Below are 20,694 nucleotides of genomic sequence, written 5' to 3' on the forward strand. Positions count from 1 at the left end.
ATCCCAAGTCGCGGTCGCGCTCGCCGGCCAATGAGACGCGTTGCTCCCTAGGGGACGATCAGATGCCACCAGTGAGAAACTATCGCCATAAACATATAAAAGATAGACTGCTTATGAGGTATTATTATTGTCTTATTGATGAGTTTGTTGGCTCCTGGCTCCAGTCCGGATCCAATACGGCCACGTCTAACCAATAGTCGTGCGCTTATGAGGTAGTGGGGGATGTCCTCCTGAGGGAAAAGAACAACACCAATTTATTTGGGTATCTGTCTTCTTCTAGTGTACGTGATAACGTGGGCGTGAATACGTGATCGCCTTCAGATTACGTCCACTCAATACTGGAATGAGTGATCTATAGTTCTGGCTGTTGCCGAGAGAAAGGTGCGTTGGGTGAATCCTTGTCTCCTTCTAGTACTACCTGATTGGATAATCGCATATAAGTGACGCCGGCCTTCTTCTTATAGCTACTACATAAAGGACAGCTGACTCGTCCGCCATGTTGGAGCCCAAGTTTTATTCGCGGTAGTTCGATGTAAATTTATTTCTATTATTTTTTATGTTGTTTCGTAAAAATGACTGGCTGTTCGGCCCCAAATTGTTCAAACCACTCAAGGAATGGCTTTAAATTCTACAGGTAAGTATTTTTATTTATTAGTAGCAAAAATGTAGACAAATTTGCCTAACCTTACTTTCTTCTTTTTACTTACATATATTTTTATTGACTTTTTATTGATGACTTCTTAATTATAATATTATTATATTATTAATGTTAGTAATAACGTCTTTGATTATTGCTATCTTTTGTTATTGTTTAGGTTCCCTGCAGATCCTGAAAGGCGAAAAAAGTGGTTGATAAATTGTAGGAGACAAGACTGGAATCCAACACAAAATGATCGCCTGTGTTCGGTAATTATTTGTGCTAAATTTGTGATCAACATATTAGCAAAGATAATGATCATTCTGGGAAACATTTTGTTTTATGTTTCTAGGAACATTTTGAAGAATCTCAAATTGAACAAGGTCGTGCTGATGGCAAAAAGCGTTTACTACCATTTGCAGTGCCAACAATATTTAATGTGCCCAATACACCAAAATTACTTAATCCTCCTAGAAACAGTTTATACAAGGTAATAAGGATAATTTTGTGTATGTAAACCATTGTTAAAGTATTTAATATTTACAGAGATGTAGAGAAGAAGATGTAAAAAATCAATGCTGTGATATCCAACCCAGTAATAAGCGTTTGAAACTAAATGTACTTTCTGAGAGTACGAATTTGACACCTCCGTTAAATTTTTCTAATTACTCTAAGGATTTACTTTGTGAAGATGTACCCGAATGTCAAAATAGGGTAAGCAACATTTCCTACAAGTATTCCTTTTATTTTTTTATTAAGTTACGGTAATCATGAAAATTTCACCCCTCGAGATTTCTTCAAATCTTGTTTTATTATATTATTTATTATAACTTTATATTACTTTTATTATACATTTCTTTAAATTAATTTTTTTTATTATATCGTTTCAGAGCTCAGATGATCAAATTCAGATTCTTGAACTGAAGAAGAAATGTGCTCAGTTAGAAGAAGACATAAAGTCTAAAAATGACGCAATTGCCAAATTTTTAACACGTGAGCAATTTCCAACACTTTCAACAGAAAGAAAGTGCATTAAAAAATGGAGTCATGAGGGAGTAATAAAAGGCTTGAAGTTGAGGTTTGCTTTGGGTAAAAATGGTTACAATTTCCTGCATGAAACTGGTTATCCTGCGCCGTCTTACAGTACTCTAAATAAAAGGATTTTTTCTATCAAAATCGAATTTGGATTGCTGCATGCTATTGTTGACTTATTGGAAAAAAAAATAGAAAGCATGCAAGATATTGAGAAAGATTGTTCAATAATGGTTGATGAGATGGAAATTTCTGGCGACTTAGATTTCGACAAATCAAAAAAGACTTTTATTGGACAAGTTACACTTGGTGATACAAATAAGAAGGGTAATCATTTAACTGTAGCTGCTTTACGAGGATTAAATACACCGTGGAAACAGATTATTGCTTGCCATGTGACTGGCCCATCGACTAATGGAAGTGACATGAGTAAATTCATTCTTGAAATAGTGCAAGCTGCTACTTCAGTTGGTTTAAATGTTAGAAGTGTTTGTTCAGATATGGGCAGCAACAACAAAGCTTTGTGGGCCTCGCTTGGAATATGTGTCAGTAGAGATCAACGAATAACCAGTTTTAAAGCAGACAACTCAAACAGGCAAATTTATGTACTTGCGGATATCCCCCATCTTCTTAAAAATTGGAAATCTGCCATTCAACGGTCTCAAATATATTTACCAAAGAAAGTTATCCGAGAGAACCATTTACCAACGAATGTGGTCACTGGAAAATATATTACTGATCTTTGGAACCATGAAATGAGAAATAAAAAGCGTCTACGATCTCTGCATCACCTCACACAGGAAATTGTTACACCAGGGCATTTTTCAAAAATAAATGTAGGAAATGCCATGAGATACATATCTATAAAGACTGCTGGTGCTTTAGAGACGGCTGTTATACAAAAGATTTTACCACGTGAAGCGTTGACTACAGCTTGGTTTTTAAGATTTCTCCGCCAATGGTTTGAACTTCTAAATTCTAGAAAACGTATTACTTCAGTCACATCGACAAATGTACAAAAGAAAAAGAAATTTATAAATTATTTTGTATCAATCATGGAACAAATTATAATTGGCAAAGGATGGAAACCATTAAATACAAGGTCAATTTTAACATCTCTTTCCTTTATGAAATTAGCGCAAGAATGTTTCGATGGAAAGTATAAATTTCTTCTAGGATCACGATTAAGTCAAGATGCGTTAGAAAACATTTTTTCACAAATTAGAAAGAGAGCAGGTATGAAACCTAGTGCATTAAATGCATTAAAGGTTATAAAGCTTATATGCTTATCGCAATTCATGTCTGACACAAAAAACATAAATTACTCGACTGATAGCGATCAATAAGGCGTCTAGAAGGGCTATGTAACATAATACTAAATGTTATTTTTACGTGTACTTAAGTATAAAAATTTGCACAAAAATTAAGACGATTTTTATAAAAACTTTATCGAAAAAGCATCGTGTCACAAGGCTCTGAGGCCTATTTGTGCTCTGTATACATGCTCTGTATAGCATTCTAATTAACAAAATGTTTGTAGAGGAGAATAATAATTCTGAAAAAGCTGTTAATGGAGCTTCTGCTGCGATATTTACAGAAAGTGACAAGGCAAATATATACTATATAGCTGGTAGTTGTGTAAATTTCCTATTTACGCACAAAAATATTTGTGAAAATTGCAAAAAATTTTTGCTAAATGTTGAATTATCTCGTGCAAGAGAGGCAACTTTAACTGAATGTCTTGACTTAGGAGGGTTGAAAAAAATTTCTAGTATAACATATGAAATGTTTCAATATACTGAAAGTGTTGTTCAAAACAATATGACAGATTTATTGCAAAAATTAGTATCTTTCAAAACTATTATCAATTAGGTAAAGGATAAATATGGTTCTTTATTTCCTCAATGTTGTAATATCCTACATTATTTACTTGAACACTATACAACTGTACGAGGTCTAGGAATAAGAAATTTTGAAATTTGTGATAAAAAAAATACCGTAAGCTACGGTTCCAAATCTGTATTTCAGAAAACCGTAATAAATTAATTAATTCATCCATCTCTTGTGTTGTATTTCTTTGATTCTTGTCCACAATTTTTGTATAAATAAAAATATGGCTTTCCAAAAACAAAGACGTAATTTGGATTTTATTAACAATTAATCTAGAACAAGAAATTCATCATATCTTGTGCCGAAATGCATTTGCCAAAGTCAAACGTTTGGGCTCCAAGATGGCGGACGAGTCAGCTATCCTTTATCCAGTAGCTGTACTTCTCTCGTCATTTATATGCGACTATCCAATCAGGTAGTACTAGAAGGAGACAAGGGGTTTGTTTTCTGTTCTTGCACTGGTGAACTAGTGCAGTAAGCTAGAATGAGAAAAAATCATAGAACTTATAAACATGGAAGGGGAATAGCATATACTCTCCGTGAGCTGAAACTGAGTCCAACATCTGTGTGACAAGGATAGATAGAAGATGACTTTGGTCCGTTATGCGCATGCGTTAAAATCGTTGCGCATGCGTTATTGTAATCTCGTTTTGGCCGCGCATGCGTTATTGTAATCTCGTTTTGGCCGCGCATGCGTTATTGTAATCTCGTTTTGGCTGCGCATGCGTATTTCGAGGAAAAGTCATAGAACGAGACAGAATTCTAGTTTCTTCTGTCTCACTTCTTGGCTTCACTTGTGCCGATTCGTTTCCCCTTCCATGTTTATAAGTTCTATGGAAAAAATATGCTTGTCTTACTCCAATTTATTGCACTAGTTCACTAGTGTAGGAACAGAAAACAAGCCTAATGATTCACCCAAACGCACCTCTCTCTCGGCAACAGCCAGAACAATAGATCACTCATTCCAGTATGTATAGAGTTCACTGCGTCCACTAGAGGAAGACAGATACCCAAATAAATTCATGTTGTCCTTTTCTTTCAGGAGGACTGTTTATGAGGCAGTGGAACCCCACCTAGGGTTCCACTGCCTCATAAACAGTCTATCTTTTATATGCCTATGACTATCGCTAGCTTTGACTATATGTATATTTTTCCGGATTGTGCTGTAAAATTCAAAATTACATTAACGTAAATATTTACATCAGCTTCTCTCATGTAGACAATGTAAATTTAGTAAATTAGATGTCAGAACGCACAGCACAGACATGAACCAAGTGGAACTTTTATCGGCAGAGTCAGAAAGTGCGCGATGAAATAGTTGGAAAAGTAAAAAAACGGGCGCGAGGGCGCGCAAAACGGTCTCCTGAAACGGCGTCAAGTAAAGCGCCGGCATGGCCGTTCTCAGGTATCTCTTTCTGGTCTATGGCTCTCTCGCGCGCGCGCGCGCGCGAGCAAAGTCCCTAGGCCCGTGGTCGCGGGTGCGGCCGCGCGGGGGCGCGGCGATCGCGGGCAGTCGTCGGCCCGCGAAGTTGCAGCTCCTGCGCAATGCGCGTGGCGCGCTGCGCCGCATCATCTTGCGTATCAGTGTTCGCCAGTGCCATCCGGAAGGCGCACATCGGATTACGCGGGGAAGCAGCGACGCGATAATCGCGATCCGTGGCGAGATTCCGCGAGCGGTGGTGCGTCGTCGATCGGGGGAAAAAACACGGGGAAACGGTCGCGAGGGAGGCGGACGGTGCGTCGGCGACGGTAGGGTGGCTGGTGGTCGACGGTCGCTCTAGTGGCGGCGGTAGTGGTGGTTGGTGGTGGCGGCGGCGGCGGCGACGGCGGTGGTGGTGGGTGCTCCGGGTTCCGCGAGTGTCCGCGAAAAACTAGTGCCGCGAGCCATCATGGCGAACCCACGGAAATTCAGTGAAAAGATCGCGCTGCTGAACCAGAAGGAGGCGCAGGACTCGGCGGCTTTCGAAGCGATCATGAAGGAGGTCTCGAACGTCACGAGCAGAGTAAGGAAATATCAGTATTGCCCTTTGGCGTGGATGGCTCGGTGCCGTGCCGCGATCGCGCCGTGACCCGTCGTGCACCTCCCTCGGCTCAGATGTTAGAACGTAAACAACGGGTGTCCCCCTCGCCCCGCCCGCCCCCGCGGCCCTCCCACCCCCCCCCCTCCCCCACGCCCCGCTCCGTTCTCGTTCTCGTTCTCCCTCCGAGCCCCGTCTCTTTTTGTGCGCTCACCGCGCTCTCGGTCTCTCCGCGTGTGTGTATGCGTGTGCGTGTGCGTGTGCGTGCGTGCGAGCGTGCGTGCGCGCGTGTCCGCCTGTCTGCCTGTCCCGCCTGCCTTTGCCTGCCTTGCCTGTGTATCGGCCGGGTTGCTCCGCGAGCGAGCGAGCGTGTGTGTACGTGCGACTGCTGTTGCAAGTGCATCTCGCGCGCGCGGCCGCGTACAAGTCCGTCGGCACTCGGCACGCGTAATACCCGCGCGCGCGAGCGGCGCGACGCATATACGTCGCACGGATTTCCGCCGCGCTCCCGCGCTTCTCGCGCGCGCCGCGCGCCGGCGTTCGCTCGGAGGCGCGATTACGCGACGCGCGATTAATCTCCCGCGATCGATCCGCGCCAAATTCCGCGCGTTTCCACTCGTACAATACAACTCCGCCGCGACGTCGTCGGAGTTGGAGCGCGGTACATTCGAACGGGTCCGCTGCCTTCGGTAACTGCGATTTCGATGAGAACAAAAGAAAAGAGGGGGGAGAGCGCGGAGAGCCGAGCGGCGTTTCCCTCGGGGCGATCTCGGTGACGGGTCAAGCGGCCTGGCGCTCGTTACGGCGCGCGTTCGATTCGTTTCGATGCGCGTGTAAACATTCCGCTCTCTCAATAGCAGCGCCGCGGCGGCCCTCGAGGTATTTTCAACGGGAGCGTCGGCGAGGTTGGGTCGATGCATTTAGCGTCCTCGAGCGCGCACCTCCGCGTGCCCCCGTGCGGTTAAAACGGACCGCCGCGCCGGGGAACGTTCTCCAATCGCGAGATAAGGACGCCTCGCGGGATCGTTCGACGCCTATCTCCGAGTATCTCGGGACAGCGAAAGCCATCTGGAACAAAACGAAAGCGCGATTGGAAGTTCGCTTCGCGGGGTTTTTTTTTTAAAGGCGCGACCGTTCGGCCCAGGGCTCGGCAAACTCGGCGCTCCGTTTGTCTTATTTACTCCACTGCCCGCGCAATCAATTGCATTTTCATTAACGATCAATCGTTACGCGAGTAATTCCCTTCGTTTTTGCCTCTCGAGCCCCCGCGAAGCCTGGAAAAACGTTCACCGCCCGACACGGAAAAGAGTTTGCCGACTCCGGGCTCGGGGTAAAAAAAGAAAAATGTTAAAATTCGACTCTCAAACACCAGCTGTTAACTGTCATTGGCCGTGTCCCGTCTACTTTGAATCCCGGTAAATCTCGTAAGGAAAATTTCGTGCGCGTTGATTGAAACTCGTTCGGGTCGGCAATCGGGGAATGGAATTAGCTACGGAGATAAGAAAAGCAGTTTATCGCAGCGTGGTCCACAGGAGGGCCGATAAATCGCTTTGTCGCGAGAGCCAACGTTTCGTCACACGAATAGGAACACGAAGAACGCAGGTAACGAGGGTGGCGGGATCCCTAGTCCTGATCGCGTAAGTCTCGCAGCAGGGAGGAAAGAAAGAGAGAGAGAGAAAGAGAGAGAGAGAGAGAGAGAGAGAGAGCAGCTGGTTAGCCCGCGGCAATGTTAAGAGTTTTCGCTCGCAAGCGCGAGTCGCGCGAGGCTAACCGGCCGATCGAGGAGCGCAAAGGATTGCTTACTCGCGTCACGTTTGCGGTGGCCATGGTTGTGAATGACCGGACCTGCACAGGTGGCCTCGGCGAGCAGCTCGGTGGGTGCTAGTCCCACGGGATCCGGCGTACCGGAGACCCCGCTGTCCGTCAAGAGTGCCGGCGCCAGTCCACCGCAGTCCAGCGGCAAGCATCTGCACATTAACCTGGGAAATCAGTTCAGGGCGGGTGGCTCGCTGCCGAACGTTAACAACAATGTCAATTGCGGCAACGACGCGAAAGAGCACTCCTCGCCGCATCCCGGCGCGATCCACTCGATCGACCTTAAGGTCTGTACCGTTCTCCCACGAACGAAAACAGTTCCCTCAGTTGTTGTTGCCCAGCCCCCGGCTTGTTGTCTCCCGAACGTTTCGTTGCACCCTCCGGAACGCACCCTCACCTTTCGTTCCACGGAGAAAAACTCTTCCACGTCGCGGTTCAATTCGCTCCGGAGATTACGTTGCGGGCTTGCCCGAGGAGAGACCTCGGCGGTCGAAAGAGTCCATTTTTTTTCCCGGCTGTCGCCTAGGCTCTCGGATATCTCGAGCGAACGTAAATGTCAAATCGAAACGCCAACATTTTAATCGCCGCGTTCAAAGTGCAACAAAGCTCGATCTCGATCCATTTTGTGCGACGTTTTCGATCGGAACGAGAGTCTGGAGGGGAAATTCTTCTCCGTGTGAAATTCACGCGAAACGCATTGCTGTAAAGTAAATAATCTGAAATCACTTTGTCGCACGCGTGTCTCGCGCTGAAACTCGTCTGTCGTCACTGTCGGGGCTAATCGAGGCCGAAAAGGGCCTCCTTTCTAACTCGGCGCAAACGAAAGACTTTTCTCCGTGCTTTCAAGGGTCGTCCTGCAGACATTTTACGACTCGCTTTGTCTCGCACCCAGATTTCAGTGTGAAATTCATTTCGAACGACACACCGTAATGTCTTGCTGTTTATTTGATCCGCGCGTACCAAGTAGGAAGCGTTTGTATTGGCAAGTACCGTTGACGTGTGCACATCACTGAACGCAGTAGGATATGTTGTACCGACCCGTAACCGATTCGTAGCAATTTCCCTTTTCGTAGTGATCTTGTCCCCCTTTTTCTTTTTTGTTGCAATGTCTCCGCACAGCAATGGAATTGCATGGCACGTACGCAGCAGCACGAATTAAAAATGTTCCCGATTGCATTGGCTCCACCCGTAAGCGTAGTTGTGTAGTCGATTACTTTTAGCGACAGTAATGAAATTGAAATCCTGCGGCGACGAGCGGAAATACAATAGCCGAGGCCGCAAAATAATGAAAAGTGTAACAACGCGGATTATGGCTAATTCGACGCGGCTATGCCATATCGCGGCGCGTAGGATAAATAAACGATGCATACGCTCTCGCTCGTGTTGCACTAAAAGGAACGACCGAAGGTTTTATCGTGCGTTTTCAACTCTGTGACCTTTGTATCGCGTCCGCATTGTGTGCAGCATCCGCATTCGATTAACAATGTGGAATTATTTTATCAAGCTGTGCAAACCGGCGCGAAAATTCCACGTGAAAAGTATCCTTTTTTTTTAATATCACGAAGGTCAGTCATTAATAATCCCGTTCGTGCATGACCATTAGATATTATATTCGTGCGAGTACCTCGTCCCGAGGGACTTATGGGATGACGTGGACACATTCACGAAATCATGACGACCTTACGGCGGGGAAAAGTTTTAACGAATGTAAATTAACCGTCAAATTTCAAGCGGCTTGGTAACTTGTAATGGGTTTATTAGCAAACTAATTCAAGATTTATACGGCAAATCCGGCCAGGTGCTTTGTAAAAGTATCGCGTGAAAAATTGTGCAAAATAGTTTAGCCTTGACATTGTTTCGCAGTTAACGGCAAAATGTACTCTATGCATTAGCAGCTGTGCATTATCCGGAGAAATAATTAAATTTCCCGAATCAAGTTTTCTCGCGTCCAGGCGGACTGAGAAAATTACGCGATGTCATTTCAGATAGCGATCCGATGATTAAATTACACATTTTTTTCACCGCGCCGACGCTACGTCGTCGTACCGTGGAATCGCAAAGGAAATCTCGCGAGAGATTCACGCGAGAAGAGAATCACGTGTACCGCCACGCGTGAGCGAGTCATTATTTTTACATGCAAACTTTTCGCAAGTCTCGCGGAAAGAAACGACGCTGTATTAGGTAACAGGAGTCTAATTGACCTAATCCTGTTAATTCAATAATGTTTTGATGAAGCGAGCGGCATTTTATTAAAGCGGAAGCATGGCGCACTTGTTATTATAATACTGTCACGGAATTAACAAGATTGTTTTCAGTTGGAATGGTATTAGCTGTCGCCATTGATACAGTGATTGTCGAAATTATGGCAATGCCGGGCGAGAAAATTCTTACCTCGCGCATAATCGAAGGATCCTATACCAGACGTAAGTTCGTCGTTTGTAAAGTCGACTTGAAAAGTGTCGAATCGTACCTAAAATAGACTTGAAAATTATGGACTTACCTCATTTTTACTTTCTTTCAATTTCAATCCAAGTTCTACAATAAACTATAGGTTTCTTTCAGTGTTTTACTTTACGATCTTTTCTTTAATAAATCTCCTCTCTCTCTTTCGAGAGAGAGAGAGAGAAACTACCGTATCTAATTAACTTTTGCTATGTAATTTGCTCTTTATAACGAATTCTTTTTAATTAATTGACACACCCCGCTTCACCCTCGACACGCGATTCCGCGAACGGTCGAGAAAGTCAAATGGTACTGGAATCAAAGGCGAATAAAATGATAAAAAATTGTTTAATTAAACATGGGCTCATAAATAGCTCGTAATTATGCATCGATGTCTCGTGTTTCCCCGCTGTAATTTGCCACGCTCGGGTCTGATTGAGTTTCAATGCATATTTATAGCTCAGCCGATATTTTAATGTCAAACATCAACATTTTTTTAACAATTTTATTCATATTTCGCCCCATGGCGTGTCTCATAATGATTACTTGCTATTGTTATTATACAAATCACATTTTTTTTAAATTTACGTAATTCGTATCCCTAGGCTACTTCTTTGTTCCTTATTTTTTTCCTTGACGAAGCGAGTTGTTTCACTTCGAAACGTTATGCGCGGGATATGTTGGAGAATGTCGTCGCACGTGATTGCCGAGCAAACTCGTCTCCCATGCGTCGAATTATACCATAAACCACAGCTGTAACAATACATTTAAACGTATTAATTAATGACAATGATAATAATCCTTTTGAGTTAAGGAACGAAACTCGTAGCTCGGCTCTCATTAAAAGTTATCGACTTAAAATAACGAGTCTATTTACCTCCGGTACTGTCCCTTGGACGCATTTCGCCACTTCGTAGATCTTTTCGCAAGCATCCGCGCCGTCTGAAACATCGGCCGAATCAGGGCGGAAAGTCGACGAGATAACAATAAAGTAGCAGTACGGGAAATTGGTGTAAAATGCATTTCGTCCACGACGTACCTTGCTTGGCGCATTTGTTCAAAATCTTGTTGCCTATCTCCTGAAATTCCGCCGGGATAACGCTTATCAGCATCTCAGCCTCCAGGTTACCCTCCTCGTCGACCTAATCGGCGAGACGTTTCGATCAGTTTTCGACCGGTCGCGCGCAATTTGTGAGAAACGACATCGACAAAAGAAATTACCAAACTGAAGGCGTCGAGGAGGCAGTTCATGTAGCACGTTATGCTCCGGTCATTCGAGAGCTTCCCATCGTTAACCTCGTCGATAAGCGCTGCATCGCGGAATTGAAATACCAACGTTATAAGGAGACGAGGGCTTTGATATCTAGCACTAGTGCGCGCTGAGTGCGCGCCAAGGCTTGTCTTTGCTCGGTATTCTTGTATCTACCATTGTCTTAAATACACGTTCAAAGAGTATTTAGCGAAAAAACGATCCGTATGGATGCTGTATAGATCATTTTACTGGCTGAGAAATATTTCAGACGATTCCTAAATATAAGAATAGACTGTAAACAGGCTTTGGTGCGTACTGAGTGCGCACCAAGGCTTGTTTTTGATCGGTATTCTCATATTTAACATTGTCTTAAATAGACGTTCAAAGAGTATTTAGCCAAAAAAATTATCCGTATGGATGCTGTACGAATCATTTTACTGGCTGAGAAATATTTCAGATGATTCCTAAATGTAATAGACTGTAAACAGGCTTTGGTGCGCACCGAGTGCGCACTAGTGCGAGCAACCGGATTCGCTAGCAGACAGAAAGATCTTGGAACGAACTATCCTCGAAATGAGCGAAACGTATGTATAATAACGCGGAACCACCGAATGTTGGTCGCGCCGTTAATCGCGGGACTCACCTTGACTCGTTCCGTGCTCGGCCATGCACCGTTGCTTGTCGCCTTGAACCATCTCCAACATTTCTGGGGGCACCCAGTCAGGTGGCTACGCAAAATCAGAATTTATTACGAGCGCGTCGGGCGGCGGGTATTTTCTCGCGTGTCGGACTTTAGCACCATTCGCGACAAGTTCGCGCGCACGCACGCCCGCGGAACGCGCGCGAATCGCACATCACAATGCGTACAGTGGGTCACTGCCGATTATCGCGCCGCGTTGTCCCTGCACCGAGCGGAGGGCGGGGGGAGGGGGGGATCTGTACCGCGTTTAACGAAAGTGTAAGCGGAAGGGCTTACCCCGGCGGACACGTAAATCGCCTGTAGCAACACTACGCCGAGGATCACCGACACGTGCATCGTCGTACGTTTTGCTCGCCTGCGCCTCGATATGTCACTTTTCTACGGCAAAATGTACCATCCGCGCCGGCCACGCGCTGTTTTTATAACGCCGCGACAACGGGATGTGGGCGTGCTCGATGGAGGGCTAATGCCATATCCTTCGCTTACTGATTGAGGCTCTTGGTTGTTAAGTCGCCGCTTAAACCCCGGCTAATTTTCGACTCTTAACGGAAGCGCGCGGCGCGCAATTACGTGTGTCCGCGACCTTGTGTATATCCTGCATACGCGTATCTACAAACGTACGCTCGACTTGGTGCGTGGAACTTTTCCATTTTCATTGAGCACACGTCAAGCTGATATCGGGAAAGCTGGATAACAAGTTTTTTTTCTTCCTCCGTGTGTGTGTTTTTTTTGTTGCAACGATGACACTCGAACGGAACGTAGTGATTGTTTTCGCGCTTGAAACGCGAAAATTCAAATTCGACGTAAACGTAAAATAATGATGTTTGGCGGGAAATTTTGGAAAATCGTAATTGGACGGAAAATAATCCCGTCGGCGTTCGTTAAAAAAATTTTTCATGGAACCTGTAAAGAGCGTGCACTTGAAATATTTACTTTAAGCTAAATAACGGGAAGCACTTAATATACGTAATTAACTCCATTGAACCTAAGCCGGAGACGGGCGTTTATTCGGTTCAACGCACGACCCTATGGTGTTTTCAATTCCGACGTATTTGTTGTCGGGGTTAATTGTTTTTCAAGCCGTCGACATTCTACCTTTCAACAATTCAACTCACGCGCCTTTTAATATAACATTCTAATATAAAAAATAATAAAGTACCTAGTTTGTGTAAATATTCAGTTTAGTTGGCGCCATTTAATGATGTCGTTACTTTTGTAGAGAAGATACTTTGGAGGGGAGGGAGAAGATAAAACAATTTTTTGAAATAAAAGATATCCAAATAATTAAATTATGTACGTCTTGATTAAATGACGCTTATACTTGGCGTCTTTTTTAAACCTGTTTTTATTAAAAAAGGTTAGTTTTTAAGGTGATTCAATTCACGCGCCTTTTAATGCGGCCGTTTCGGCTAATTCGCGATGCATAAAACCGTTTTATATTTTCTTCTTTTACGTAATATTATCAATCAATACCGATCGATACGTAAACGAAGCACATCCGCCGATAATGCGGAAGATACTCGCACGAGACGATGTCGTAACCGGTAAGGATACAATGCAGCGATCGTTAAATTACCGCGAAATTGTAAGAATCATCGTCAACATGGCGATACGAAATCACCAGGTATGATAATGACTAAAAATTGGTTAATTTTCGGTCGTTTTACCATTCGAGGTAAAAGGGGGAAAAAGAGAGAAGAGAATAAAGAGAAGAGGTTGCATCAACTACGCGCGTATTTGTGGTACATTAATTTGATACTTCCGATCGCATTATCGCCGTAATAACTTGGGATTATAGATCAGACTTTGCACTGCGCGATTGCTGCAATTTGTCAATGAGTGTAATTGTTTGCTTACGGAGGCTGCAATATGTAACGCTGCCGGAGGTAATAAACAAAGGGAATTCGTATTTCAGTTTACGGTACGCGCGCATAGAGCGCGTATCACGTATCACTCTCCATAACGAAGCAATTAAATCGCGGGACGAAACGTAATATCGAGATCGCTTCGGCGCCGCGTTATCGTTTGCGCACGAGTTTTTTGCGCGAGGGCAAAAGACGGCATTCTCAAATTTAACTGCGTTAAATCGAATCGATGAACCTGCCTGATTGACCTTCTATCACCCGCTATTTCCCGTCCACCGGCAATTCACTGAAAATTAATTAGATTATAGATACAAGGTAATTCGATCGGCGGTGCGTTTAGACGATTGGTAGATTTGTCGGGTTACGCGGCGGGTACGCGTAAAAATTGCAGCGCGTTGTCGGGGAAGGAAGGAACGGACCTAGAAAAGGAAGTATTGCGATGCACAAGAAAGTAGTACGACGCCAGAGAATGTTTCTCGTGGATATCAAGAATGAGATCTGTAAGCAATTCCTCGGAATCGATTTTCGCGGCGTTTCAGCTGAAACTCGGATGACGAGTCGCAAAATTGTATGTAATTCGAGCACGGACGGTCGAACTTGTTTAGTATTTTAGCTGAAACTCGTACGACGTATCGCAAAATTGTATGTAATTCGGAATAATGTAAAGCCGCGTGTGTTTCCTCGTACCGACAGACCTTGCGAGTTTCCTGAATAAGTGATGCTTTGTGAGCCGTCTTATAGCTTGGCGAGAAATTGATCGGTCACGCAGGACAATGGGAAAATCATTGTGTTTAGTCTACAAGTATCACAATGCCACGGAGAGCCCCGTGCTTATTAATACACTTCGACCTTGATGCAGCGCTTGGTTTGAGGGTAAAACGAGTCCTATACGCCGCTTATATCCCGCGCAAGTTTCTATTATCAGTTGGCGCGACAAATTGCCGGTATACGTTTCTGATACCCAATTATCCCAAGGTCCCAAGTTCACGTGCGGTGTCCTATCGAGAGGCTCTAAATCGGGCGACGCGTTCGCCGATCCCGACGCAACCGGGGCTTATCTCTCTCGATCGCTCGATCGAGGCTCGAGTCCCGTGTGCGTATAAAGAATCGCTCGCGATTAGCGTAAAGATCCGACGAGTCGCTGCCAAGACAGTCAAGGTCGAGTTTCGATCGCGCGCGCGCGCGCGCGCGAGGAAACGCACCGAGAGGCGGTCTTACCTCTCCTCTCGGACGCGCGGCGATCGGGGTCAAGCGATTCCTCCCGGGTTCTCACCCCGCCGCGGCCGTTCGATCATTCGTCGCGCCTCTCGAGGCCTGCTGCTGCCCGTCGTCGTCGCGATTGCACTCGCGTCGTCTTCTCGCTCGTCCAACTTTCTCGCGCGCACACGAATCGATCGAATTTCCGGCGGATTTCTGCTCCTGCGCACGTGCCGTGGCGCACCTACCCGCCGTTCATGTCGCCGTTCATGTCGCCGCGAGGAGAGCCTCGGCTTAGCCTTGCGCTCCGATCTCTGTCGCGGCGCAATCTAATTGAATGGCAGCCCGGTGGCCGATAAGGCGTACGTACGAGCCTTCATTCTCGGGACAATATAAACAGCGGCCTCGGAATAATGTCGCCGGAACTTGCACTTTGTTTCGGCGAGCTGTGTCCAACGTGTCCGCTCAGACGCCCGTTGCAACGTTCAAACCATCATCGCGACTCGCTGAAGCACGCGCGGAATGGAAAGGCTGGCTGGAAAGAGTAGACAACATTTTTTTTTGCAATCAACTTTAAACGAGTCGTTATTTAACTCTGCGCTCTTTCGTCGACAAGCAAGGAAGCTCCGGTTGGAGAGGATATTCTCCTCCAACGTTGCGAGCTACCACGCAAGCTCCGCGGGCACAGCAGAAAACAAACGCCACCGCATACACGTGCTACGGGGCAAGTGTGCGCTCGCATACGAAATATTGATCGCCTTACTCGTGCAGGAGGTACTCGCCAGTTTCATTCGTTCCCGGCGTGCCGATTGTTACGGCCGTTGCTGCTGCGGCTGCGGCTGCGGCTGCAGCTGCAGCCCAGCTTCGATCGTCGCGGTCCTTGCGCCGCGACCGAAATTTCGCTGGTAGCGGAAATGTCAACGTTGCCTCTCGCATCAGAGGTTTTACCATCGTTTGCAAAGCGGAATCCCCGTCCCCTGATCCGCCCGTTGCAGCCCACGGCACGGCGATCGATTTTCACGGATAACGCGCGCGTTTCGTATCGAGATTCCCGGGGATTATGTCCGGGTGCACCAACGAAGCGACGATCCCTTTAAGACCTCGCTTCATCCGCGACGATGCTTTCATTCACCGTCATTTCGGAGAGGACGCGCGTAGCATATCGACGCTTCGCGTATTATACAATTGGACGGGGGATCGTTTTCCGTGGTACGGAAAAACGAAAGCGGGACGTGGAAATTCGGTGAGAGATGCAGCGTGCGTCCTGTTTCTTTCTTATCAATCGACAGCCTTGAATGGCGATGGGTATCCTCGTCAAAGTGGGTCATCGCCGTCGGGAGTCGGCAGACGGCGGCGGCGGCGGCGGCGGCGTAGCGTCGTGACGACGGCCGACGTGTGTGGGTGGGTGGAGCGAAGTTGTCATCGGAAGGCAAGGGTAGGGACCTAGGTCGCTGGAGCAGAGAGCTGCTTGCGTTGCGAGTAGGAGGGAAGCTTCTTCCGCGACGATCGGTTCCCGACCTCTTCAACGCGTTCCGTATTCCTCGCCCCATTCATAACGCGCCCTCGTTCTGCAGACTGCACAAAAATACTTTGTCTAACTCGGCCGGTCTCGCTCGGCCATTAAGACCCGTCTTCCATTAACGAAAATTTCATCGTTCGCCACTCTCCTTCACACGCAGGCCCGCGTCGAGGGATGCCGGAGTGGTTCTGCACTTTTGCCACCTTTTGCTCCTAAAACTGTCAGTTCGCGAAAACATTTGTGTAACGTACAAATTATGTGGCTTTTGTGCACGAACCGACAGTGCTCCGCTATTCTGACTAAATGAAAGAATAGCATAGTATCATTGAAATCAAGTTTAGAAGCCTGACAAAAAATCTATTCACTCGGATAAGTTATAGGTTAGGTAACCTGTAACTTGTTAAGCTCCTAAACTTAATTTCAATGTTACCATGCTGTTCTTTCACTTGATCCGAATAGTGGGACACTGTCGGTCTGTACACAAGAGCCACATCGTTTGTATATTACAGAAATGTTTTCACGAATCGACAGCTCTGGGGGCAAAAGGTGGCAAAAGTGTAGAGTCGCCCCAGCATCCCCTTGATGCTCCGATTAATATTCCGCCGTGAGTCCGGCGTCGCCGATTTACACTCACGCTTGACTCTCGTCTCGCATTTTTAGCAGGAATATCCCGAAAGTTGAAATCCCCAGTTTCAACCTAATTCTACCGAAAGTTTGATTAGCTCGCGTTACGTAATATTATCCAATAATACCGAGGGTCTTTGATTTTCTCGTTGAGAAAATCCTTACATGGCGCGTGATTCGCGCGAGGGTCTGCCTCGCTCCATAATTTCTCATTCCACTGCACCGTTAGCGATCCGACATCGGACGGTCGACTTGCATAAGAGGTCAGATGAAGATAAAATTACAACCTGGAAAGTGTCATCGGCGTTCGATCGAACGGTGTCCTTGAATATCATCTGTGAAAGTCGAAGGACACGAGCCGGATGAATATTTAATAGCGGAGTATCGTGGCTCAAGTCCAAATTAAAGTTCATTCAAGTCGAGAAAAAAAGTTCAACTTGTCCGCCGCCAAGTCTCTCTTACCGTCTCCGGCGCAAATCTTCCGCTTCGCAACTATGCGGACGCCTATTACGTGTGCGCATAAAATCGATACTTTGTATTGGGAGGATTTTTCGCCGAGATTAATTATACCGTGAGTCTGTGCGGTCGTACGGACCCAACATTTTCCCTCGTATTTCGCTTTCTCTCTTCGTTCGGGCATAAACCACGCGTATCGACGCGTGCACGACCTTCGGGAGCAGTTCTTTTCGCGCACTACTAAAACAGCTTACCGCGTCCAAGAGCTCGAAAGGTTGTCCCGGGAACAGATACGCAATTTTCCAATTAAAACTGCGTTCGCACGATTTCGTTCGCAGCAATGCTCAAAGCTAGAGTACAAAGATGAATTCAATTATAAACTCCGTCGCTGCAATGTAAAAGTCTTGACAAATTAATTGCGGCGTGTAATTTCGTATTTTTTTTTTGCGCAAATGCGTAAATGAAACATACAACACGTTTTTAAATACATATCCTTTTCTACGGACGCGAACGGTTAATAGAAAGTCGCCGCGATAAAACGACTAAGGGATATAAATGATTAGTAGAAAGTCGCAAAGCCTCGCGTTGAAAACTCGTTTCGCTCCGGCTGAGAGATCCATGAGATCAGGGCTGGATTTCCATGTCAACAGGAGGGGCAACCTTTTCGGAGGTTTCGCAGAATTCTGCGTAATGCTCAATGTTGATTATTATTCGGCAGACGGATAGAATCGCCCCGGTCTTTCGCCCGTATCGCGGGGTTAGGATCGGAATAAATTTAAATTCGGGACGGTATAATGCCGTGCACTCTCCGCGGGGCGATCGGATGAATAGCGATACGTTGCGGGCGCAACGTGCCGTGTGTGCCCCGTTTTACTTTGACAGGCCCCGGCTCTCCGGTAATCTCATTCTTGAATATGGATAGCGGAGTAATTACATTCCGGCTCGCTCGTGGCGAGACGTGAAACACGGGAGGGAATCGGCTGGCGGCGACGCGACGTATGTAACATCGATCGCAAAGCCCTTGTAACCCTCGATGTTGCCTCGCGTCCGTCACACGTTGCTCTCGCGTCGGGAGACGCAGCTAAGGACAGTCACTGTCGCGTTCATTTCAATCACCGGCACGTGCCGTGCCGCAGCGTATTCTCTAATCTATTGAAACTTATTGAGAGACAGGGAAAAGTGTATCAAGTCTGCACCTATGAAAACCGCCGCGGCGCTCCGCGCGATAAACGGCTTTAGTATAATTGTCTTCAAATAGGTCATTCGTTTCTACTCTAGGACGACAATGTGTTTCACAGTCGGAAAACGCGTGATGCTCGACGGAAAGTTGAACCGTCGAAAGAAGCGCCGACGTCGCCCGCCGTCGCCGGGAAAAGGAGCTGAGTCGACGAAGAAATCGTGCGCGCCGGAGGCGGCTCATCGTCCTCGTTCGACTTTCGGGCGAATATGGCAAATTCTCGCGGGCCGGACCAGGCCCTTTTTCTTTTTTTTAGCGTCGGCACTAATTGAACGTACGTTTCTTGAAGGAGCGCGACGCTGGTCGATGCGCCGCGCCGCGCCGCGCCGTCTCGCGCGACGCCCACGGCCCTGACATTGGCGAAGTTGTGAATGGAGACGTCGACCCGCGTCGAGTTACCACTCCGTTTCCAGATTTTCGATATAATTAGTAAAGTTTCGCTTCTTTCCCGCGGAGTTCTCCGAGACGCGACGTGTTTAGCGCACGGTATTTTCTCAGCGGCGCTCTCTGGAAAAATGAGCGGAGATCTCGCGCGCGCGCGCGTCCACGTTTCACGAGAGGAAGAAAAAGAGACTTCCGATACATTTTTCCTTTCGAGAGTTAACAAAGCGGCCTTTTGTTTTAGGTCTATTAAAGCAGCAGTCTCTCCCCCCCGCTCCCTCCGTCGATTCGCGTCGCAGCGCGATCGTCGTCATAAATCACACAAGTTAATAGCATTTTGTGGCTGCTTATAACATCGTTATTTATAATTTCTGGACGGGGTTTTATCCCAACAAAGGCTTTATATAAAGCCCGGCGTGGACCGGAGCGACGAGCGTCCACTACGGTGCGCCGCGGAATATGTTAACATCCACGCCGGTCGTGATACGCGCGGACGCGACGAATATCCCGGGACACGTGTACGCCGCGACGTACGTGTGCGTGCCACCTCGTGTGTGCGACGTAAAAAAAGTCGCGGGGAGGCTATTCTTGCATCGTCACTACACCAGACACCGATACATTCTGCATATTACATTATGCAAATGGGGTAACGTAGCGTGGCGATGATCCGGTCGTTAAAACTTGTATCGCGCGTGGCGCTGGCGTTTCCTCAAAATACGCTTCGATAAAACCTATCGCGGCAGTTATCACACCGCGTGCTTGCGCGCGTGGTTAAGCCGTTACGTCACCGGCGATTCCATACTACGTGGAACTGTTGCGTCGCATATAAATATCGCTACGTCTACTCGCGCCACGGGCGAGCGCGAGTCAAAGGTTTCTCGCGTAATGAACGAGACGCACAGTCGTAAACGCCTTGTCAATGATCGCCCTCCGAGTACACACAGGGTCGACATTGCTGCGGCACGAACGGGGAGATCGATCGGGACAGGCGTGTCGTATGCTATTTTATTTTACGTCTCGTTTCCGACTTTTCGCGTAAATGCCGAGCTCGGTTTCGAGGAAAGTGTTGTGTCACGCGTCAATGTTTTGCTCGCGCGTCCACTTGGAGCGTTAATGTCGAAAGGCCTTTCGAAACTGATACCGTGATTAACGAGCGGACGACGCGCGCGCTCGTACAGCGTCGTCCGCGAACCTCCGTAATCGTGGGAGAGACGCTCCGTGTTTATCGCATAATTCAACAGATATTAGGTAATAGCCGTGCGACCCACGTTCATCCGACACATGGCGACCAGCGCAGCGGGAGCGGATAGAGGTTTCTTTATTGGACCCGCAGTCTCGCCGCAGACAGGAAGCTCAAAATCCCACGAAATCGCTTCATCCCCGTTAGTCGGCCGCTTATTTTCTTACAGCAATTTTCAAGGGGATTTTTCTCATCGGTGCACTTCTTTCCTCGTAGAAGAAACTCGCCGAATTTCAAACGCCGTTGTTGATATTAACAACGAGCTGTGTTTAAGTTTACCGTTTGCGTTCCACGCCTGTGAGATCGCGAGGTGAATATGCACTGAAATCAAATCTGATAGATTCAACCAGTCGTCTGTTAGAAAACGGACGAATCAGAATTCCTTTAGG

At 46.8% G+C, this 20,694-nt stretch overlaps 2 protein-coding genes across 8 annotated transcripts in view; one reads left to right on the forward strand and one right to left on the reverse strand.

Moving 5' to 3' along the window:
• The first annotated feature begins 5,393 nt into the window (after window positions 1-5,393).
• Window positions 5,394-20,694, forward strand: part of LOC105560315 (CREB-regulated transcription coactivator 1-like) — a 35,465-nt gene continuing 20,164 nt past the window's right edge. For 5 of the 7 annotated variants that reach the window (XM_012009319.1, XM_012009322.1, XM_012009324.1 and 2 more), the window contains exons 1-2: window positions 5,394-5,562; window positions 7,431-7,679. In XM_012009319.1, the coding sequence (XP_011864709.1) occupies window positions 5,449-5,562; window positions 7,431-7,679 (363 nt within the window). In that variant the 5' untranslated portion in view covers window positions 5,394-5,448. Of the gene's footprint in view, window positions 5,563-7,430; window positions 7,680-19,701; window positions 19,712-20,694 lie in introns of those variants that run through there. The other 2 variants (XM_012009325.1, XM_012009326.1) reach the window with 2 other exon arrangements.
• On the reverse strand, window positions 10,182-12,213 carry LOC105560316 (general odorant-binding protein 69a-like). The gene is made up of 6 exons (XM_012009328.1): window positions 12,063-12,213; window positions 11,730-11,814; window positions 11,056-11,144; window positions 10,874-10,976; window positions 10,712-10,776; window positions 10,182-10,587 (listed from the first exon to the last, which is right to left on the reverse strand). The coding sequence occupies exons 1-6, from the start codon at window positions 12,120-12,122 to the stop codon at window positions 10,570-10,572; spliced, it is 420 nt and encodes a 139-aa protein (XP_011864718.1). The 5' UTR covers window positions 12,123-12,213; the 3' UTR covers window positions 10,182-10,569.

Source organism: Vollenhovia emeryi, unplaced genomic scaffold, assembly GCF_000949405.1.
Source record: "Vollenhovia emeryi isolate VEMERY1.0 unplaced genomic scaffold, V.emery_V1.0 DF939233.1, whole genome shotgun sequence".
Taxonomy (NCBI): Eukaryota; Metazoa; Arthropoda; class Insecta; order Hymenoptera; family Formicidae; genus Vollenhovia; species Vollenhovia emeryi.